At 36.4% G+C, this 25,568-nt stretch overlaps 1 protein-coding gene across 1 annotated transcript; it reads left to right on the top strand.

Annotated features, from left to right (window-relative positions):
- Positions 1 to 18,242: 18,242 nt before the first annotated feature.
- On the top strand, positions 18,243 to 21,875 carry LOC125651186 (loricrin-like). Its single transcript, XM_056166062.1, has 3 exons — positions 18,243 to 18,246; positions 19,883 to 20,221; positions 20,425 to 21,875. Exons 1-3 carry the CDS (start codon positions 18,243 to 18,245, stop codon positions 21,873 to 21,875), a joined length of 1,794 nt encoding a protein of 597 aa, XP_056022037.1.
- Positions 21,876 to 25,568: the final 3,693 nt, after the last annotated feature.

Here is a 25,568-nt window from a genome sequence, read left to right as displayed (position 1 = left end):
TAAAACATAGACAGTTGTTTCTTTAAAAAAAAAAAAAGGAAAACGAAAATATTCATATCTAGTGATCAGTCATCCAAAAAATTACTTTGTTAAACGCCATTCTTATTCCAGGCACAAGTACTCTGAAGTTGAAATAAACATATGCTGGATTTCCTCATTGACAATATCTTCGTAGTCATTGGTGTATTTGGTCTTCCAACAGTCTGTTGGAATTGCCATTAGCACGAATTGTGTTCCTTTATTAGCTGATCTGTTTTTATATTCTTATAGCAGAATTTATTCAACATCTTCTACCTATAAAGAGAAAATCTCTTGTGGCCATCAATTGCACATTTAGATATATCGACGACGTTTTATCTATTCAACAATAATAATTTTCATTCATATGTCAATTCGATATATCCCCGTGACCTCGAAATAAAAGACACCACAGAGTTGTCCACTTCAGCTTCATACTTAGATATTTTAAAGAAAATAGATATTACCGGCAAACTAACAACTCAACTTTATGATAAACGGAATGATTTCAACTTCTCCATCGTCAACTTCCCATATTCATGTAGCAATATTCTATTATCACCTGCATATGGTGTGTATATATCTCAACTTCTTCGATACGCAAGAGCTTGTTCTGTCTGTGTATGATCAGTTTTTAAATCGAGGCAGACTACTGACAAACAAGTTGATGACGCAGGTGTTTCAAAAGTCTCGTTTAAAGTCAGCATTTAGCAAATTCTATGGTCGTTATAACGATATAGTTTGCCGATAGAACCTATCATTGGGTCAAATGCTGTTTGACGTGTTTCATACCGATTGTTAGGCCGTTCTAGGCACACCGATTATGACTACGGATTACTCCATTTACCTGATCAAGATATAGGGTTTACAGTGGGTGTGACCGGTCGATAGGGAATGATTACTCCTCCCAGGCACATGTTCCACAACTGGTATATCCAGGGGTCCGTGTTTGCCCAACTCTCTATTTTATATTGCTTATAGAAGTTATGAGATTAATCACTGTTCATTATCTTCACCTTTTATGGAGAAGAAATGATTTTTTTTTTAATTTCATGAAGATGTGGACAATGGTGTTAGTGTGGGACTACATTTTAAACGGTAGACGAATACTGGGGAATATAGGGCATATCTATGTTTCAATTATGGTTAATGCATAAGCCGTCTGACTTAGATGACTCCACTTTTTGGCACACTGTTTTTCCTTAAAATAGCTCTAGCAAGTTTATCGTTATTTCGGATTTCAAACATTTCGGTTGAGCATCATTGAAGAGAAATTTGTCGAAATGCGCATCTGATGCATCAAAATTGGTATTGTGTAAGTTTTACATGGGATCGTAATATGGGTTCAAAAATTTAGTGGTAATAAAGAGAGTAAAAAATCTGTTGGTGAAAAACAGGACCAGGTTGACTTGGGTGAGCGTTGTGACCCATGGGTCTCTTGCTTCCATATATAATATAGTGTTTGTCCGCAGCATGCATAAGTTCACCAAAGTATGACAAATTTCAATATCCTGTCAATTTTTGAGTATTCGTTGATAATGGAATTCCTGAACATGTACACATCTTTACATATACATTTAGTTTATACATTAATACCCCGTACAATTCACAATCCATGCATGCAATACAACAAGAACATATAGGTGGCGTTAGTAGGACATAGCAGGAACCCTACATGTAGGAAACATTAGAAGAAGAATTCAGGAACCCTACATGTAGGAAACATTAGAAAAAGAATTCAGGAAACCTACATGTAGGAAACATTAGAAGAAGAATTAAGGAAACTTACATGTAGGAAACATTAGAAGAAGAATTATGGAACCCTACATGTAGGAAACATTAGGATAATTCAGGAAACCTACATGTAGGAAATATTAGAAGAAGAATTCAGGAACCTTACATGTAGGAAACATTAGAAGAATTCAGGAACCCTACATGTAGGAAACATTAGAAGAATTCAGGAACCCTACATGTAGGAAACATTAGAAGAAGAATTAAGGAAACTTACATGTAGGTGACATTAATAGAAATAAAAAAAAAACCAAAAAAAAAAAAACCAACTGAATGTAAGAGTCATCAGTGAACAAAATAGGAGTCCTTTTATAAAAATTTCAACATCTTGTCACTTGTGGAAATTATAAGAAAATCAAAATTGAACGTAATACTATGCATTCCCTATGTATTCTACGAAACAGATTGAGCGGCATCGAATGTGTTGTCCGCATTACCTGGCTCTGCAATTATATTGTTTGTTAACTTTATATCATTTTCCACACTTCTAAGACCGTGGGGCATCATCTTTGTCTGGTCTTTGGACCTTCAATTGAAGTGTAAATTGCAGGCAGACAATAAAACTTCTCTAATACAATGCCTATTCCCAGATCAGTTTTCTTTACAACTCGATTATATTATTCTTTGCATGAAATATGAATAAGGCATTTACGAGACATCTAGCGTGCGAGACGAGAAAGGATATAGAATACCAAGATAATTTATCTCCAAGTTTCTGAGGAAAGGTTTCATAAGGACTAGACACGATGCCGTAATTACGCAATAGAAACAGAAATAGTGGTAATAAATCCCAAATTTAGCACGTTAATGCCGTTCAATTCATATAATCATGTTGATTTTCAAAACTATTTGACTACGTGTTAATGAATGGGTGTTTTTTTCAGGAGGTAGATGTAACGACATTTTGTAGTTTGTTAAGAACACATGACGTTTCCTCTATAAATAATTCCCACGGTTAAATTGACATTGAAAATATGATATACATTTCGATAGTGTAACGAAGACCTTTCAAACTCTACAGCTTACAATATAACGATACCTTTTTATGCCAAATTATTCATCACATATTTGAACACCTAAGTCGTGTTTGAAGGGTAGCACACGATAATAATTTCGTTAGATATAGGACCTCTCGGGTGATAACTCTACTAAGATCTGATAATTTGTGATGTCTCCCTGCTAAACAGTCCATAATGGTATATTGTAACACTACCAAACAGGAATTATAACATTACTGAATAGTAATTATTATAACAAACAGTAATTATAACACTACCAATTACAGCACTGCCAAACAGTAATTATAGTTAAACAACCTCATCAACAATGGCACCGGTCGCGGTAGCTCAGTGGTAGAGCATTCGCTTCGTAACCGGTGGTCGTGAGTTCGAGCCACGCTCCTCCCATGGGCACATCAAACATAGGTAGTGTTGATCCTTCGCTAAACGCTCGGCATTTACTTAGAAATATCAATCAAGGGTATTACCTTAAAAACGGAGGTCCCGTGTCGCGGCAGACGTTGACACGTTAAAGAACCCTCACTGCTACGGCCCTGATCGCTAAGCATAACTGTTGGTCAAAATTTGTAGTACTTCACCAGCTGATGACGTTCCAGTATGAATGAAAAATTCTTACGGGACTTAAAACAAACAACGAATCAATCATCAGAATTTGTAAAAAAAAAAAAAAAAAAAACAAAAAAAAAAATATTAGTACTGCCTGAATGAAATTGAACTCCAAGTAACGCGCAGTATTCGTGGTGCGATCCATGTTGCAGTGGATCATACGCTGTAACAGGGCAGTTATGACAACCGAACATATGACCGCATTCACATTGAATTTCTTATAGGAACACCGTAACACCAATTTATAGGAGAAACGCAAATAATCTAGTCAAATATGACATAAATGTCTTGAATTATAAATAATCAGAAATAATATCGAGGCATTAACCCGCTACATGTATATAATACTTATATGATGAATTATGAATACAGTCGGTCGCTTATTTCAAGATTAGGCAAGGGAAACACTATTTGGCTGACTATGAGGCATGCGAGGATTTAATAAAAAAAAAAATGAAGGTTGCATGGTAACAGCCCTGGTACAGAGTAAAACCAATATTATTGATCGTTACATATGTTCCTCAATCGGTACACAGGCTAGCTCACTAACGAGACAGTATGGTTTTCCCCTATACTGACCGCTACATTTCCTCCTGCTCAGGGAAGCTTCGTCCCGAAGCTTAGCATGAGTTCTCTCTGAACAGTGGCCTGATTTCTTGGACATCGGCAGGTAGTGCACAATCTAATTTCGGTAAAATGTTTTAACTTTAAAGTTATAAGGTGTAAACTTCCCAAATATGTGTCATCACAAAACATGTTCAAGCAAAATAAAAACATTTTTGTGTTTGTCCATGTGTTTGTACATACATGTATTAGTAACTGTTAATTTATTACAAAAAGTCGTCTATAACCATGGGAAAAAAATTTAAGAACATCGAAAGTATCAGATGAATATCGTATTTAAAAATTTATCGATGTGTCAGATCGTTGGTCTTGGGAGGGGGTGTCCTTCGTTGAATGAGATGTATATAAGATCTTCATAAAATGATAAATATGAGCCTAGTCTAAACTATTATAAGCATAACTAACATTGAACTCCTACACATTTTTATGCTGATCATGTTGTAAACCAACGCAACTTCTCGACTTGCCGGAAAGGTCCGCGAATGTGCGATTGGTTGTAGACCAAACGTCTATGATGTTGCCTCGCTTCGTTCTGGAAATTTCCATAACTAAAATCATGGATCGAAGAAACGAACACGCATATTTTAATTATTTAACAATTATCAAAACTTATTTCTTCTGTGAGATAAAAATCAAGCATCGATAAACAACATATTTACTCCATATCGTATCATCTTAAAATGTCATTTAAAAAACTGGCTTAGATCCGCCAAAGTATGTCCGCCATTCTACTCTTATTTTTGCTATTTCAGAGTAGTTTATCGAAAACGAAGTAGGTTTTTAACGAATTTTACGATATTTACTAATCAAGTAAGATTCTGATATAGCTTACAAACTTCATCTCACATATGATACAATATTAAAGGTGCAAGAAGTAACTCTGGAGCAAGCGTTTCGGAGTTTAATGGCAAAATTTGTTAATTTATAAACAAACACACACACACATATTATATATATATATATATATATATATATATATATATATATGTCAATCTGGTTGTTCGTGTCGTTGGTCATTTTAGTGCGGTTTTTTTGTATTTGACCTAAATATAAACACTCGTAGTTTAGTCTACATATGTACAAGTCTTCCATTCCTCAAGTCATCAACATTGAGACGTTCACTGTTAGGGGATTAATGTTTCCTGTGTATTAGCAAAGAAAGCAATTGATGATCAATATATCACTCAATTTTGCCTGTTTAATCCGTTTTAACACGCATAATCCGTTATAATCCACAAATTAGTTTTTTTTAATTCTCTTTGTCGTTTTTCTTTCCTTAATCAAATACCCCATGTATAATCCCATCAACCGACAGGGTAATTAAGATGGCTTTCCCAATTTTCCATAATCTTTATTACATTACCTTTTACTATCAAATTCATACGTTATTTATATTTTACCATTTTTCTTATTTGTAACATGCACGTTATGCATATCTACATCATATACAGAGAGCAAGAGCTTGTTCTGCAGACTACTGACAAACAAATTGATGTTACAGGGGTTTAAATAGTCTTGTTCAAAGTCAGCATTTCGCAAATTCTATGGTCGTTATAACGATTCTGACTACGGACTACTCCGTTTACCTGATCAAGATGTACGACTCATAGCAGGTGTGACCGGTCGACAGGGGATGTTTACTCCTCCTAGGCATCTGATCCAACCTCTGGTATATCCAGGGGTTCGTGTTTGTCAAACTCTATATTTTGTATTCCTTATAGGAGTTATGACATTGATCACTGTTCGTTATCTCCACCTTTTCACACAGGGTTCGCGGTCGACTGGGGATGCTTACTCCTACTAGGTACCCGACCTCATTTCTGGTGTTTGAAGGGGTCCGTGTTTGCCCCATTCTCAATTTGGTATTCTCTATAGGAGTTGTTAGGTTGATCACTGTTCGTCATCGTCACTTTTTCATACACATATCTCGCGTTGGGTCATCAACCTTGTACTACATATTATAGGAGTGTGTTTTATGAAGATTTATTTTGGGAGTTGTCATACTATATCAGTTGCCCTTGCAGCTGTGTTTTCATAGTTAGGGATATGGCTCTCTTACTCTTATGTCGGATGTTCACTCTTGTGTCAGTTTGATACTTAGAAAAAATTCACTACACACTCCTAATTCATGCTCACAGCCAATACACTGATAAGACTCGCACCCAAATTAGCACTTACTGGCCTTTGTGCTCACGTTTGTGTATATGTCCACTTGTGATATTCAGTTTACCCCTGCTCTGAGTTCGTTTCTATATATAATTATAATGTGTAAGTGATGGCACAGAGGAGGTAGTTATTGGTTTGCGCTTACCCCCAAGTTGATCAGAGTCTGTATGCTCCGTCTATGGTTTGTTTTATCATTTGTTACCCAACGCATGGGCGTAGTGGGAATAAATTGGGATAGGCCAGATAATTCTCGATTAAAAACACAACTTTTTCTGTGCACGATTAATGCCTTTTGACTCTGTATTTTTACACCGCCATCTCAAAATATTGATATAAAAAGTTCGTACACGTTTACCCACTACATATGCTTCAAGTCATTCCTTCAAACGTTCATTAAAGTTCCATTGGAATTGAAAACATTCAGCTTCCATAAAATTCGCCTGTTTAAATAGCCACTTTGATGTTTCAATAGCTACTATAAGTTGCCAGTTAATTCGAATTTTGAACGGGTGGGTTTGTAGCTCTCGGGATCCATCTCATTTCCTGGGAGCTGCAGTTATCCAAAGTATACATACAAAAGGTGACTGTGCAGCCAAAGATTATTATAGCTTTGGAACTCTTTCTAATTTAAAAGTTAGCCGTACTGTGATTGCATGGCTGAATCATCAGTCTCATGAGTTTGTGTCACAGAACGTTACACTCAATTTATGATTATGATTAAATCGATGCATATCCATTACCACTTTCTAAATTGACAAGTTTAAGTTTACGTATTACTTTGAAATCACTTATGTAAAACTTATACGGTACCAATTTTGATGCACCAGATGCGCATTTCGACAAATAATGTCTCTTTAGTGATGCTCAACCGAAATTTTTGAAATCCAAAATAACAATGGAGTCAAATTCGTCTAAGGACATCGGTATTTTCAAGCTAGTAATGAAGTACTTAGCTACTGGGCTGTGTGATACATGAGGTACAGTACAAAAAGGTCAAGCATATTTATAATTTTTTTCTTCAAAAAAGCAAGGAAAATTTACTTCTTAGAAAAAAAAAAATGAAACTAAACTTAAATATTTACATAACTATATCGGTATATTAACCAAAGGATAAAGAGAAAAAGACATTTTCAAATATTTTCGAAGCAAATACATTAATTATAGTTTTCTTCGGAGTGTTTCATTGCAAGTTGAAATTAGGTTACTTTTAAAAATATTTGGCTGAAGCCGGTATCAATTCCTTCGTATAACCAAAAAGGCTTTACATTCCAAAATATAATGAATTCATCACCAATCTTGTTACTTTTATAGATATTTTTCATTTCTCTTGATTACCACTCCATCTGCCTATATCCACGGGGACTCGGTGGTGGTGATTGCCTGCGCGAAATTTTACAAATATCTTTCATACAGTAAAATCATTCCTGGAGATCGAAGTTCGATCATTCTAATCTTACTTCACTGTAATAGGAATTTTGCCTGCAGTAAATACCGTTTATATGGGTAATTTTCCAGTATCCCACTAGTTCTTTGTTGTCTTACAAATCCCCCTTTCATTAAATATATAAAGGTCTATTAACTAGCTAATAATGAATATTTTTCACGAGGAATGTGACCACTTACGTAATACGTGTATAACACGAACATGACTTTGGAAATGACTGTAGATATTTACAATTAATTGTACTATAAATGTCCAGCCTTTGGGTGAAGTTTTGTTTCATACCTATTCTACGTGCGACATTATCGTTAAGTACGTAACATTTCACCTTATTTTTCATTATTGGTGTGTTTTCAACAATTAAGTGCGTTTTCTAACGCCTTGAGAGTAGAACCATCGGGTTTTTAGATTTTTATAAACGTGTTGTTTCAGTCGTTACGCTGATGATTAATATTCCTCTAATATCGAATGACGAAATTCATTTCATTTGCGTAAAGTGTTTACAGTGACAATTATTAACATTAATAAATGAAAAATATAGGTTTTTAAATGCTTATAATTATACATGTTTTACAGAATCAAGCAAGGATGTAAATCAAATTAAATGAAAAGCTATGACTGTTGTCTCAGCGTCTTCTTCCTTCTGCTTAATCACGTAATCTTAAAACCCGTCGAAACTCTGTCGATGCATGACAATACGCCGGTTTCGAGATACACCCGAGTTATTTCCCTTTGGAGAACTCTCGTGTATAGTGAGGCGCGAAACAATTTGTTTACACGCGGGAGTGGGACTAATATTCATCACTGCGTAAGCGAATGTACTCAGTAAGTTTCTCTTACACTGTTAGATCATCCGAATTCGACTGATACACAAACCAAGTAAGTTATAAGTATTTAAGGAGTAATTAAATACATGGAATTCTTATCATATCACGTTATTTCGTTGGCATAAGTACCATATCAAAGACATTACTTGCAAATATGACATTGTTTTTATGTTTCCACTTTAGTAAAACATTTCTTTTGATAGTATTTTGTATTTCCCACATTTACATATTAAAAGAGAAGCCGCTGTTAATACATTTCATCGTCTTTCTCGCTGACTGTAGGTCCACTCTGTCCCACTTAGTCATTCAAAGTTCCACTAAATGCACCTCCTACACAGAAGAGTTTGTATCTCGAAACTGGCGTATTCTTGGCTGCATAACTGTCGCTCTCTGCAAAAAAATATTAACCAGAGAGCTACATATCCATTAACGAAAACCTGCAATTTACGGCGCAACGTTTTCGCCACACTATTAGGCTGTATTTTTATTTTTCCGCCTCAAACATTTTATATCAATGAATACCTAATATATTCTTCTACTACACTTGTGTCTAAATATACCTCCACACATTTATAAAAGACCCTTCTGAACTGAAAACTAGCACAGTATGGGCAGATAAGATATCTTTATTTTCAATGGGTACCAGAAAACTACATCAATTATGCATCTAAAACTGTTATTGAACTAGAGACATATTTAAATGTAGTTAATGCACCTATTAGAGAAGACTTGAACAAGTTAATTAAGAAATTCAAGGCATTGTCAGGGAATGGAAACTGAATACGAAAGGTAAAAGAGTATATCCCTAGAATACATACATGAATATTGCCGGCGGTATTATGAAATTATAGACTTCTTGATAACATTTTGTTGAAGTGTGAAATTTGTGTCGATGTACAGCATGTATAAGCAATCTAATCAAAATCATATATTCTCTAACCGTTACACCGGAGGAGGATATTACAACATTGCATTTGAGTTCATGTTATTGACCCCAGTCTCATTAATGATTCATGTTATTGACCCCAGTCTCATTAATGATTCATGTTATTGACCCCAGTCTCATTAATGATTCATGTTATTGACCCCAGTCTCATTAATGATTCATGTTATTGACCCCAGTCTCATTAATGATTCATGTTATTGACCCCAGTCTCATTAATGATTCAATAAATATTCAACCAATAATAATAGCTTGACAAAGAATCTGTAATTGTATTAATGTTCTGATTTTATTGGTTACTCTGAGAACATACCTGTAATTACATTAATGTTCTGATTTTACTGGTCACTTTCTGAGAACATACCTGTAATTGTATCAATGTTGTTTTTATTGGTCACTCTCTGAGAACATACCTGTAATTGTATTAATGTTCTGATTTACTGGTCACTCTCTGAGAACATACCTGTAATTGTATTAATGTTCTGTTTTTATTGGTCACTCTCTGAGAACATACCTGTGATTGTATTAATGTTCTGTTTTTATTGGTCACTCTCTGAGAACATACCTGTAATTGTATCAATGTTCTGTTTTTATTGGTCACTCTCTGAGAACATACCTGTGATTGTATCAATGTTGTTTTTATTGGTCACTCTCTGAGAACATACCTGTAATTGTATCAATGTTGTTTTTATTGGTCACTCTCTGATAACATACCTGTAATTGTATTAATGTTCTGTTTTTATTGGTCACTCTCTGAGAACATACCTGTAATTGTATCAATGTTCTGTTTTTATTGGTCACTCTCTGAGAACATAGCTGTGATTGTATCAATGTTGTTTTTATTGGTCACTCTCTGAGAACATACCTGTAATTGTATCAATGTTGTTTTTATTGGTCACTCTCTGAGAACATACCTGTAATTACATTAATGTTCTGATTTTACTGGTCACTTTCTGAGAACATACCTGTAATTGTATCAATGTTGTTTTTATTGGTCACTCTCTGAGAACATACCTGTAATTGTATTAATGTTCTGATTTACTGGTCACTCTCTGAGAACATACCTGTAATTGTATTAATGTTCTGTTTTTATTGGTCACTCTCTGAGAACATACCTGTGATTGTATTAATGTTCTGTTTTTATTGGTCACGCTCTGAGAACATACCTGTAATTGTATCAATGTTCTGTTTTTATTGGTCACTCTCTGAGAACATACCTGTGATTGTATCAATGTTGTTTTTATTGGTCACTCTCTGAGAACATACCTGTAATTGTATCAATGTTGTTTTTATTGGTCACTCTCTAATAACATACCTGTAATTGTATTAATGTTCTGTTTTTATTGGTCACTCTCTGAGAACATACCTGTAATTGTATCAATGTTCTGTTTTTATTGGTCACTCTCTGAGAACATAGCTGTGATTGTATCAATGTTGTTTTTATTGGTCACTCTCTGAGAACATACCTGTAATTGTATCAATGTTGTTTTTATTGGTCACTCTCTGAGAACATACCTGTAATTGTATTAATGTTCTGATTTACTGGTCACTCTCTGAGAACATACCTGTAATTGTATCAATGTTGTTTTTATTGGTCATTCTCTGAGAACATACCTGTAATTGTATCAATGTTCTGTTTTTACTGGTCACTCTCTGAGAACATACCTGTAATTGTATTAATGTTCTGATTTTACTGGTCATTCTCTGATAACATACCTGTAATTGTATTAATGTTCTGATTTTAACATACCTGTAATTGTATCAATGTTGTTTTTATTGGTCACTCTCTGAGAACATACCTGTAATTGTATCCATGTTGTTTTTATTGGTCACTCTCTGAGAACATACTTGTAATTGTATTAATGTTCTGTTTTTATTGGTCACTCTCTGAGAACATACTTGTAATTGTATTAATGTTCTGTTTTTATTGGTCATTCTCTGAGAACATACCTGTAATTGTATTAATGTTCTGTTTTTATTGGTCACTCTCTGATAACATACCTGTAATTGTATTAATGTTCTGTTTTTATTAGTCACTCTCTGAGAACATACCTGTAATTGTATCCATGTTGTTTTTATTGGTCACTCTCTGAGAACATACTTGTAATTGTATTAATGTTCTGTTTTTATTGGTCACTCTCTGAGAACATACTTGTAATTGTATTAATGTTCTGTTTTTATTGGTCATTCTCTGAGAACATACCTGTAATTGTATTAATGTTCTGTTTTTATTGGTCACTCTCTGATAACATACCTGTAATTGTATTAATGTTCTGTTTTTATTAGTCACTCTCTGAAAACATACCTGTAATTGTATCCATGTTGTTTTTATTGGTCACTCTCTGAGAACATACTTGTAGTTGTATTAATGTTCTGTTTTTATTGGTCACTCTCTGAGAACATACTTGTAGTTGTATTAATGTTCTGTTTTAACTTGGGCCTGACCTGTACTAATTTAGAAGTTATATATGGGATAATGTGGATGGTTTGGTGCCGTGACCTTAGAATACTCAATAAACTATAAGGACTGGACTGAAACATCGAGTAAAACACGATGGGTAACAATCAAAGTACTGCACATCTTGTATAACAAATCCGAAGTCATTTAATTGTGGAACATTGACCTATTCCTCGCAGTCGTTATTGTTCCGTTTCATCGTTACATAAATGTATTCCTGTCATGTGTCTTTGATAAAGGGCGAACAAGTAATCTTAGAGACTCTCGTTATCAATATCAACATCCTGAAACATGCGTTTGAAAATTCAATCATAAACTAACGATAATCCGGATAAAGAAATAATGAAACTGATTGGGGATAACTAATATTGTGCGAAAAGTGTATAAAAGTGTAGGTTTTAGTGTGTTGAAAGCATCCGCAGAAGACAATGGTCAGATCCGTATCAGTTACAAGTTCAAAACATTATCTCATTTAAATAAGTATAAGTTGGGATAGTTTACGGCCCGTTTTATGAAATAAGATTTGAAAAAGTCGCATGCGTTGCTGCGGGACAAATGTCTGTTACATATTTACAAAGGTTTATATGTTATTTATTTTTTTATTGCTACAGACAAAAAATAATTCATGGTATAGTATTTAAAACTGATTTACTGGTGTACTATTGCGAGATTCATCAAGGACGTTTACGTCTATATATAGCGATGACATTATAATACAAGGTCGACAATTTCCGTGTTAAGATTGATTGATTTTATATTGCTTAACGGACGTCCCTCTTGAGGATTATTCACTCATATTGAGACGTTACTATTAACGGTGAAGGGCTGCAAAATTTAGGCTTACGGCCTTTGAGCAGGGAGGGATCTTTATCGTGCCACACCTGCGGTGACGCGGTCTCACCGAAGGACCGCCCAATTTAGTCGCCTCTTAGGACAAACAAGGGGTACCGAAGACCTATTCTAACTAGGATCCCCACGGGACGCCGTGTTAAGAAATGCAAGAATTTAACGGTTAGAATGCTGCTAGCGCCACGTCTATTATCTAATAATATATACAAGTCGAGTTTATTATTCAATTTGAATTTATTGGATCTTATCACCATTATGCAATGGTATATAGAGATATCAAGACAAAAAAGCTGTTATATATACATTTAGTAAATAATACATGCGTGTAAGAAAGTATTTATCAAGTTAGAAAAAAAAACCCGTGTTATTATTAATGTGAAGTATGGGCATTTTAGGTAGGGGAGCACATATTAAGAATGTTCAATCAATAAAGGAAGTTGAATCCTGAGCTTTAGAGCACAACTGCGCAGGATGCTACAACTAAGTATTTACTGGTTCAATACTGATCCCATTGGTGCAAACATATTACAAGTCTATTACTGAACCCTAGTTGAATTTTTTTGTGTCAATTAAAATTTTCAAAGGGTGTGACAGGGACTATATTTTGTGGCGGAAGGATATATTAATAAAAAAAGTTCTAAATATGCATTCTATTACAGTTTCTGTTTCATCCAATATACATATGTACCTTCTATTTTTATACTCCTAATCGTGAATTTCAGTTTTAAAATTTATGATACACGTAGTTGAGGTTTGGAACTACATGTAGTTCAGATGTTGTAATTTATTAATTTGGTTGAGAAATGTTTCTAAACAGAACACCGATTCTTAAAAAATGTTAAGTTTTAAAAATTGAATTAATTTACTCGAAATTTTGTATAAAAGTTTTGTATTTTTGCCAATAATTAATTTTTTTTTCTAACCCCCACTTTTTTGTTCCCTTTTAAATTTTGAGACAGACCTTGAAAATTCTGTGAAATTTTAGAAATTGATATTATTCCTAGCATGTCCTTTAAACTCTCAAATTTGATATAATGAATTTCTTCGTATACCAAGTGCAAAAAGGTCTTTATTCGTTTCCATTACTAGTATTATTTTTAAAATCTGTATTGTTAGAAGACATGATTATATATCTATATTATGCAATGATTGATTTGTGTTGCTTATGTTGTGTTGACACTAACAAACAAAGCAAGTGTAATTCAATAAATCTTGAGTCAATTTTAAGTGCAAAAAGATCACGTTTAGAACACTGTAGCGCAATAACAAGCATTACTACCCCATTTTTATCTTTTTAATTTCCATATTCTCCTTCAATGTAGAAATCCAAAATACACTTCCCCCAAAATTGACATTACTCTAAATCTCAGGTGCGAACCTCTTTAATTATAAATCTCAGGTGCGAACCCCTTTAATTATAAAATGTCTATCATTGTAACCGATGTTTAAGACTTATCTTATGCAAGTAATGTTTAATTTTGAAATATAAGGTTTATCAATCACAACTTTATTTTCAGGTTAACCACTCGCAATAACCTCATGGTTAGGACCGGAAGACCCGACGCTGCATCAAACCTGAGACGTTTCCTTGGCTAACTGCTCGGCTTTTGAAGTAGGTCAAGTGCCTCTTGGATATGACCTTAAAATCAGAAATCCCCGTCACGGAAGGCATTGTCATGATAAAGAGTGACATGTTGCACTTAAAGGAGGAATGCCACACATGGGAAATTTGATGTGGATAAAAAGTAGACGATACGTACATGTACAACTATATTTAGAAATTGAAAACTTTCAAAATTACATTCTTTACCGAAATAAAATGCAGTTTTAGAGAAAACATTTGAATTTAAAAAAAAAAAATCTTGCTAGACTCGAACAGTTCAGCAGTTGACATGCTAACCTACTGATGAGCTAACTAGCTAGGTAACTAAATTTAAAAGGAATTTACAAATATTGTGGATATTTATATTTTCATTCATGTTTTGAAAGGAAACCATTATGACAATATGGTATACCTCTTATCTAAATTTACAGACGAAACCGACTTGTTTCACCGTAGGTCATATCATATATGCTGGTTTTTAGTTTTTGATTAATATTGTTTGAAACATTTTATATGTATAGGCTCAATAATGTATATATTTTCACATTCCCGCACGAAAATAGTTCTCAAGAAAATTAACATTGAAAACTTTTTATTAAAAAAACCCCCAAACTTTTCATTGATTTACAGTTAGAAGTTACACTGTAAGTTTAACTACCAAATTAAAGGACTATAAATAATCAAAACACCTGAAACAACAGTTGCTAGTAGCGCTATCGTCACATTTGTATTTATGGAATTTCCCCGCTTTACAGTGATATCAGCCATAATGTAGTAAAACATCTTAAAATCAACATGCTGAAGGAAACATAACAACCCTCCTAGAATTATATGATTAGTAATGTTCAAGATTCGACAGCATAAGATATCATAGATATTAAATAAACATTTCCAGGAGAGAAAGATAACAAAAATAAACCTTCCCTACATTTTACATAAACACATGTTTATCTTGTGAAAAGTCTTTCACAATTTGCAGAGAAATTATCTTCGCACCAGAAATCAATATAATTGGTTTCTCGTCTTAATGAGCACCAATGGATTGATCTTCGTTAACACGTTTTATGATCTTTGAGAGGCTTATCAAAGTGAAAGTCAGAAATAAGACCTCCGACACCAGCGATGAGTGCATTTCTGTAAAATAAGACAAAACCGATGTTATAGTCTTGTAATTCAAAGTGTAAGGGTGCAATGAACTAATAAAACAACATGCAATTATGAAGACAGCTAGAATACCCGCATCCTGATATTCATCTCTGAAATGTGAATGCTTTCTTCAGGCTACTATCATGATAAAGTTAGTCTTTAATCTATCCATGCTTTTATCATCCATGTATATTTCATAATTGGCCTATATTGTGGGTGAAACACCTGCAATTAAATGTGTCAGGTTTCATCACGACAGAAGAATCAAACCTACCCTCCATTTAACTTGTGCACTCATCCAGAGTAAAATCTGCAGCATATTTGATGCTATGCATACAAAGGTAATATGTTAAAGTTTCATTAAAGCTGTCTTTAAAACTTGGTAACTCGTTCGAACCTGTTTCCATAGCATTCATTTGGTAACTCGTTCGAAAAAGTATATGAAGGGTCCACTGCAACATCTGAGTAGGCATATTTTTCATTTAAGTTTCATTTCAACACACCTGTATAGTATTACCCGCAACTATAAGAATTATACTCCTCTTGATACATGAAAGGTGAAGATAACGAACAGTGATCAATCTCATAACTCCTATAAGAAATACAAAACGAGAGTCGGGCAAACTCGGACCTCTGGACATACCAGCGGTGGGATCAGGTACCTAGAAGGAGTAAACATCCCCTGTCGACCGGTCACACCCGCCGTGAGCTCTATAACTTGATCAGGTAAACGAAGTAATCCGTAGTCATTATCAGTGTGTCAAGAACAGCCTAAGAATCGGTATGAAACACATCAAAGAACATTTGACTTAATGGTAGGTTGTATGGGCAAACTAGATCATTATAACGACCATAGAATTTGTGAAATGTTGACTTTAAACGAGACTGTTTTCAAAAACCCAATAACCGTCAACTTGTTTGTTAGTATCCTGCCTCGAATTGAAAACTAATCATTCGCAGAACAAGCTCTTTCGTATATATCGAATCAGGTGAGAAATACAAAGACAATATGCAGGTGATAATGGAATATTGCTACATGTACATAAATATGGGAAGTTTACGACGGAGAAGCTGAAATCATCCCGTTTGTATATACAGAATCGGACCCCTATACATTTAGTGAAATCTTAAAACATTATTACAACTGTTATACTTCCTACAAGATATGTCCAATCATGTGCAGATCGTTTCAGCTAAATCTTGAAATAGCATGATTTACGGTGTGATGCTGCGACGAGTGAAACCCCTTACACTATAGATATTTGATCTGCCTATCTATAAAACGCAGATGTATGTAGTGTATTGTGACGTCATATCTAGCTTGGCAATCTTTTTTCTCTTTCAAACCAATCAATATTATAAACGGAGGTATGAGAAGACTTGTGACTTTATAATTGTATGACTACACATATAGAATTATCATGCAATAACAGTTTAAAATTTTACTTGTGAATTTAATTCATTTTTATGATCGTATCTATTTGAGTCCTGTGAGGATCCGGGTTAGAATAGGTCCTCGGTACCCCCTTTCTTTTCCTAAGAGGCGACTAAATGGGGCGGTCTTTCGGATGAGACCGCAAAAACCGAGGTCCCGTGTCACAACAGGTGTGGCACGATAAAGATACCTCCCTGCTCAATGGCATAGGTCTAGATTTTGTAGCCCTTCACCGGCAGTGGTGACGTCTCCATATGATGAAATATTCTCGAGAGAGACGTTAAATACTATTCAATAAATCAATCGTATTTATTATACCCCCCGCGAACGAAGTTCAGGTGGGTATATAGGAATCACTCTGTCTGTGCAGATTCGTGTCCGGGCCATAACTTCTTTGTTCTTTGACATAGGCATACCATATTTGGCACACAGGTGGATCACAATGAGACGATGTGTCGAGTACCTTCATGACTTCTATATGACCTTGACCTCAAGGTCAAAATTAAAGGTTTTTTACAATGGATTCGTGTCCGGGCCATAACTTCTTTGGTTTTTTTTTTACATAGGCATACCATATTTGACACATGGGTGTATCACCATGAGACGATGTGTCGGGTACCTTCATGACCTCCGTATGACCTTGACCTCAAAGTCAAAATTAAAGGTTTTTACAATGGATTCGTGTCGGTGCCATGACTTCTTTGTTCTTTGACATAGGCATACCATATTTGACAAATGAGTGTATCACCATGAGACGATGTGTCGGGTACCTTCATGACCTCCATATTACCTTGAACTTTGACCTCAAGGTCAAAATTGATTACAGGGATTTGACAGTCATACCATAAGACATGGGTGTATCACCATGAGACTATGTGTCGCGCACATTCATGACCTCTTTATGACCTTAACCTTTGATCTCAAGGTCAAAATTATAGGTTTATACCATGGATTTGTGTTCGGACTATATCTTCCATTTTCTTCTACAGAGGCATACCATATTTTTACACCCAGGAAAGAGGTAATTTATACCTATTAACTACACCCTTTGGGAGATTGGGGTAAGCGGGGATATTCTTTGTGAGCATTGCTCACAGTACCTCTTGTTTGGGGATGATTTAAGTATTGTAACGTCATATATTTCGAAGCGCTATTATAGCTTTAGGGATACTTACAATGAGCTATCCGGAATTCCATAATTTTTTTGGGTCTAAACGCAGGAGAAACTTACGTAATTCACGAGGTGTCTTTAAAACGAATTTAGGTGAGGAAAACGCAACAGTTCCGCAGTAACGGCGAAATTTTTCCCGAGCACTATGGGTAATCCTCATTTTTTTTATACTGATAAAGAGCGAATCCCATGACTCACGTGTCATTTGAGCGAGCTCTAAGCGACGCTAGCTTTGAATAGTCAGAGGCCGATTTGACAACATAACTTTCTTTAAAATTTGCAGGTATGATAATTCGACCAATTTTGCTGATCATTCGCTAGTCAAGGCTTCCGTTCTGGGACTCTCGTCTTCACGCTTGGTACATTTAATCAAATGTTTTGTAATTACTCGCTATTGAATAATACGCAAGTCTAAATACCACAATACTGGAATTCTCGTGTAAAGTAAAGTCTATAAAAAGTGTACATGAACTTAACTTTGGCCACTTCCCCTGAGAATATACATGACATATGCAAATGATAAGGTACGAAGCAAAATCATGGAAAATCAAAATACACTTTCGAATAGCATACTTTATTTGGACAAAATTTAAAATTGACAAGTCGCATTTTGTTGATTCACGCTCTGGTCTGATTTCTGCTTGCTTAGGATAACGGAGGAAATACTTCTATTAAAACTTTCTTTCTCAGTATTTGTAAATTTTCCAATTATTTCCGATATATTCAGTCGCGAACATGTATAAGCAATAGTTTTAATGGCATTGGTTGTACCATGCGTTCACACTAAAATATGCGAAACTTTTTAAAATTACAATTTTTCTGACAATGAAGAAATAGTCTCTGGAGTTGTTTTTGTTTATCAAATGAATGAGAAATGATAAATCATTAATATACGATAATTTTTCAGTTATTAATGAGGTTCGAGCCTGAATATTGCAATATTGGCAATTTTTAAAAAACTATATATTAATGACTACACTGATGGGGAATTGTGGAAAGAAATAATGGTTAATAATAATATTAATGATTGGTTTTATATAACGCTTTTTCCAGCTGCTCAAGCGCTTTACAATGCATCATTACCCCGGCAGACCTTGTAACAATTTAGAACTTTCTCAGCTTCCTGGGAAGCATTGTTCGTTATCTTCACCTTTCATACAGTGCAAGCTGCCATTACAGGCGCTAGAGCATTAACATTTTAACAATATCTTTCACTGTCTATAGCCAGGTACCCCTTTTACACGTCGGTGTAGTGCGGAAATTCATGTAAAGTGCCTTTCCTAAGGACACAAAGTGGGTCCTGCCGCGGCCAGGACTCGAACCCACAACGTTTTGGTCGAGAGTCTGACAGCCTAACCACTAGGCCACCGACGCCACTATATAAAGAAATCAGGGGTCATAGTATATACATGTAGTTAAAGTACATCATTGTGGAAGTCAGCAAGATTCCAGTTTCCAGAAAGCAACTCTATTTCCCGAGTTGAAAACGAAGGAAATTCCCATGGGGATCCGGTTTAGAATAGGTCCTGAGTATGTTCAACATGATCAAGGAAGTCTGGGTCTGGATATGCCGCGTTACTGAAGGCAAATTTGATGAATACAGTTTGGGAGGAATTAATGATTTTATCAAGAATATCCGACATTTCACGTTTATTTTTCTAATCACTCAATATGGAACGAGCGATTGAATTGATGTTTCAATTTTATGGCCACTCCCAACCGTGATATGCGTTCCTTCATTTTCCCTTGTAATCTAATGTCGATGTACTGATGGTTCTAACGCAGAGATTGGAGGTCAATGTACTGGTGGTTCTAACGCAGTGATTGGGGGTCAATGTACTTTTACCACTAACGCAGTGATTGGGGGTCGATGTACTGGTGGTTCTAGCGCAGTGATTGGGGGTCGATGTACTGGTGGTTCTAGCGCAGTGATTGGGGGTCGATGTACTGGTGGTTCTAGCGCAGTGATTAGGAGTCAATGTACTGGTGGTTCTAGCGCAGTGATTGGGGGTCGATGTACTAGTGATTCTAGCACAGTGATTGGGGGTCGATATACTTTTACCTCTAACTCAGCGATTGGGGGTCGATGTACTGGTGGTTCTAACGCAGTGATTGGGGGTCGATGTACTGGTGGTTCTAGCGCAGTGATTGGAGGGTCGATGTACTTTTACCTCTAACGCAGTGATTGGGGGTCGATGTACTGGTGGTTCTAGCGCAGTGATTGATGGTCGATGTACTGGTGGTTCTAGCGCAGTGATTGGGGGTCGATGTACTGGTGGTTCTAGCGCAGTGATTGGAGGGTCGATGTACTTTTACCTCTAACGCAGTGATTGGGGGTCGATGTACTGGTGGTTCTAGCGCAGTGATTGATGGTCGATGTACTGGCGGTTCTAGCGCAGTGATTGGGGGTCGATGTATTAGTGGTTCTAGCACAGTGATTGGGGGTCGATGTACTTTTACCTCTAACGCAGTGATTGGGGGTGGATGTACTGGTGATTCTAGCGCAGTGATTGGGGGTGGATGTACTGGTGGTTCTAGCGCAGTGATTGGGGGTGGATGTACTGGTGGTTCTAGTGCAGTTATTGAGGGTCGATGTACTTTTACCTCTAACGCAGTGATTGGGGGTCGATGTACTGGTGGTTCTAGCGCAGTGATTGGGGATCGATGCACTTTTACCTCTAACGCAGTGAATGGGGGTCGATGTATTAGTGGTTCTAGGACAGTGATTGGGGGTCGATGTACTTTTACCTCTAACGCAGTGATTGGGGGTCGATGTACTTTTACCTCTAACGCAGTGATTGGGGGTCGATGTATTAGTGGTTCTAGGACAGTGATTGGGGGTCGATGTACTTTTACCTCTAACGCAGTGATTGGGGGTCGATGTACTGGTGGTTTTACCACAGTGATTGGGGGTCGATGTAATGGTGGTTCTAGCGCAGTGATTGGGGGTCGATGTATTGGTGGTTCTAGCGCAGTAATTGGGGGTCGATTTACTTTTACCTCTAACACAGTGATTGGGGGTCGATGTATTGGTGGTTCTAGCGCAGTGATTGGAGGTCGATGTATTGGTGGTTGTAGCGCAGTGATTGGGGGTCGATGTACTGGGGGTTCTAGCGCAGTGATTGGGGGTCGATGTACTGGTGGTTTTAACACAGTGATTGGGGGTGGATGTACTTTTGGCTCTAGTGCAGTGATTGGGGGTGGATATACTGGTGGTTCTAGCGCAGTGATTGGGGGTCGATGTAATTTAACCTCTAACGCAGTGATTGGGGGTCGATGTACTGGTGGTTCTAGCGCAGTGATTGGGAGTCGATGTACTGGTGGTTCTAGCGCAGTGATTGGGGGTGGATGTACTGGTGGTTCTAACGCGGTGATTGGGGGTGGATGTACTGGTGGTTCTAGCGCAGTGATTGGGGGTGGATGTACTGGTGGTTCTAACGCAGTGGTTGGGCGTGGATGTACTGGTGGTTCTAACGCAGTGATTGGGGGTCGATGTACTGGTGGTTCTAGCGCAGTGATTGGGGGTCGATGTACTTTAACCTCTAACGCAGTGATTGGGGGTGGATGTACTGGTGGTTCTAGCACAGTGATTGGGGGTGGATGTACTGGTGGTTCTAGCGCAGTGATTGGGGGTGGATGTACTGGTGGTTCTAGCGCAATGATTGGGGGTCGATGTATTGGTGGTTCTAACGCAGTGATTGGGGGTCGATGTACTTTTGGCTCTAACGCACTGATTGGTGAACAATTTGTTAAGACTGGCTGCAGTATTCAGGCGTAAACGAATACAAAGCAATTTCCTCTACACGTGAATTGTCATGCAATGTCTATTCATATTCATGGAACTTTCATTTTGGCCTTTGCTAACATTGGGATTGTTTGGTGAAGCATTCCTTGGTGTTTCTGACGTCATTGGGCAATTATAATCACTTGTAAAACAAGAGTATACACTTGCTTACTGTCATAAAAATCTATGTACTAAACATGATGATTTATTTAAACTGGTTTCTTCTTTTTCAGTGTTTACAGTACTAAGCAGCAAGAAAATCAAACATTCAATAAAATAGATTTTTAAAAAAATAGATTAACCAGTTTTTGCTTGTGGGTTCTTCAAAATGTAAATCAAGACGAATTATTTTTGCTCAATATTGCCCTCTCCCCAGGGGTAAAAGCTAACGGCAGTCCGCTAGCCCGGGAAAGCTAATAATTGAGGTCGGGCTCTCAAACCATTCATCAAGCTTTCCCTACTAAAATTATATATTATTATCATCATTCAGTAAACGGAATTATATAGATCGATAAAAAGAAAATTGTTATGTTGCGAATCCGAATTTGTTAGCGGAATACGTCCGGAAAGTGTAAGTAAAGGTCAGAGATTTCATCCAATACTATAAATCTGTTGTGTGTTTCATCCGTGTTATTCAAGCACATATTAGCGAAGCGTTTGAAACAATGGTGTCAAAACGTTGCATTCAAACTATGCATTGACGTAAACTGACTAAAAAACCCAATATTTGGACACACTTGGTGAGTGCTTCACATCCGCCATCGAAAAAAAAGTCAATAAAATAAAACCTCAACAATTATATGAAACAACAAAACGCGAGAGAAAATTTCAATCGTGTTGGTCTGAAAACATTCGTAAGTTGCATTATGATAAGGAAGAGAACTCCATGCATTGTGAGACAGAAGCGGTACGTTTGTTAGAGGATCGTAAAATTTTGATCAAGGACTGTTCGTGCTCATGAAAAGAGTGGAATTCACGAATCATGCCTAACAAGACAGGCGATCGTGACCTCTTCAGTAAGCAATTCGCAAGCAGCCTAGGCTTTTATGATGCTTTTACAAGTTTCTTGGGATCAAGTTATGTTTCCTCTACAGAAATGCACATTGTGTTGTTAAAATTGTAACACGTACACTGGATAACATACACTACTGACAGATGTTGTCAAAAATTCATTACTGCAATAGCAGCTATGGTGGATTTGATGGAGGAGAGGTTCGAAGAAGATTGGAAGTCGAACCTGGTAGCTATGGGGACTGATGGTGCTTCAGTAATGGTGGGAAGCAAGGGTGGTGTAGCGGCACGTATTTTTGAAGAAATTAATCATCCATTTCCCAGAGGTGTCCATTGTAGTACCCACAGGTAATGACGATTTAGTTTTGGTAAAATAAGTTTTCTGACGTATAAAATTGATTTGCTTGCTTTCCAATCCCCTTCGATAATCTACAAATGTCTCTAAAACCAATACTGTTCTACATATAACACAAATAGGAAGGAATTATAAGTCACAAGTGTTTTCCTGAGTTACCCTAAAAGTAGAAAATGTATGTATGTTGTAAACGTTTTCGATATTTCATGTTAGAACTTGCTTACAAAGTACCCAGAATTCCTATTCACCAGTCCACTTCTCCTGACTAATCTCTATCTGATTTACAAGTAAGGGTGGCACATATGTTTTTCATTTCAAAATTACACCAAAAAGTGATTAACTTCTTGATTTTGTCTATTTCATTTCAAGGCACATAGTTTAAAGGCAATATGCTAGAGCTGGTGGTACATGATGGCTTCCCCATACATTGAGTGCCTTGAATAGATGATACGCTTTAGTTCTTCATCTAGAGCGGGTACTATGTAAACAGCAATCATTCTTTTCATCAACAGTATCAATTCTCATTAGGTATGCATATATTGAAATTACTATTTATGTTAAAGAATCCTTACAGTAACAATAATACTTGTACATTTATTATTATGAGTATCCTCTCCTTTCTCTTTAGCAAATAAGATATGTATCTGCTTCAAGTATATCCTGTTGGTGATGGACGTTGTATTTTTGATATGTATCACTTTCCCTAACTCTTTCTTTTTTTCTTTTCAACTCACTGAATATGCAAGCAATGGTCCTTTCTTGAGAAGGTATGTGAACAAACTCACAAAATCAGATTTACTGGATCAAAACAGCTTTCCCTAACTCTTTCTTTTTTTCTTTTCAACTCATTGAATATGCAAGCAATGGTCCTTTCTTGAGAAGGTATGCGAACAAACTCACAAAATCAGATTTACTGGATCAAAACAAATTACAAAGCTTTGGAAACATTAAGAAGAAAGATTCTTCAATAAAAATGGACAATGGAAATAGACCAGTCCTTCAAAAATTACTTTGTTAAACACCACCCTGATTATATGCACAAGAACTACGAGGTTGCTATTAAAAAGATGCTGGGGCTACTAATTGACAATATATTCATAGTCTTTAGTGATCAGGTCTTCGAACAGAATGTTAGAATTCCCATGAGCACAACTTCTGCTCCTTTATTAGCTGACCTGTTTTCATATTCTCATGGAGAAGAATTTATTCAAATACTTCTACATGAGAAGAAAAATCTCTTGCTGTGACCTTCAAATCGACATTTAGATTATCGACGACGTTTAATGAAAGATGAAGATAACGAACAGTGATCAATCTCATAACTCCTATAAGCAATACAAAATAGAGAGTTGGGCAAACACGGACCCCTGGACACACCAGAGGTGGGATCAGGTGCCTAGGAGGAGTAAGCATCCCCTGTCGACCGGTCACACCCGCCATGAGCCCTATCTCCTGATCAGGCAAACGAAGTTATCTGTAGTCAAAATCAGTTTTAATCTATTAACAATCATCATTTCATATATATTAACAATAATAATTTTCATTCATTATCGATTCGATATATCCATGTGAACTCGACATGAAAGACACCACAGAGGCTTCCAAATCTATTTTCTACTTAGAACTTATATTGAACATAGATATTTTATTGAAAGTAGACATTTACGGCAAACTGACAACTCAAATGTATGACAAACGGGATGATTTCAGCTTCTCCATCGTCAACTTCCCATATTTATGTAGCAATATTCCATTATCACCTGCATATGGTGTTTATATATCTCAACTGATCCGATATGCAAGAGCTTGTTCTACGTATAGTCAGTTTTTAAATCGAGGTAAGCTACTGACAAACAAGTTGATGGTACAGGGATTTCAACAGTCTCGATTGAAGTCAGCATTTCGCAAATTCTATGGTAGTTATAACGATCTACTTCGTCAGTACAACCTCACATTGGGTCAAATGCTGTCTGATGTGTTTCATACCGATTGTTAAGCCGTTCTTGGTACACTGATTTCGACTGCGGATAACTCCGTTTACCTGATCAGGATATAGGGCTCACGGCGGATGTGACCGGTCAACAGGGGATGCTTACTCCTCCTAGACACCTAATCCCACCTCTGGTGTGTCCAGGGGTCCGTGTTTGCCCAACTATCTATTTTGTATTGCTTATAGGAGTTATGAGATTGATCACTGTTCGTTATCTTCACCTTGCATGATAGCGGCAAATTAACAACTCAACTTTATGATACACAGGTGATTTCAGTTTCTCCATCGTTAACTTCCCATATTTATGTAGCAATATTTCATTATCACCGGT

The sequence above is a fragment of the Ostrea edulis genome, chromosome 5 (assembly GCF_947568905.1).
Source record: "Ostrea edulis chromosome 5, xbOstEdul1.1, whole genome shotgun sequence".
NCBI classification, from domain to species: domain Eukaryota; kingdom Metazoa; phylum Mollusca; class Bivalvia; order Ostreida; family Ostreidae; genus Ostrea; species Ostrea edulis.
The sequence above is the reverse complement of the archived record's forward strand: the minus strand, read 5'-3'. Positions and strand labels throughout refer to the sequence as shown.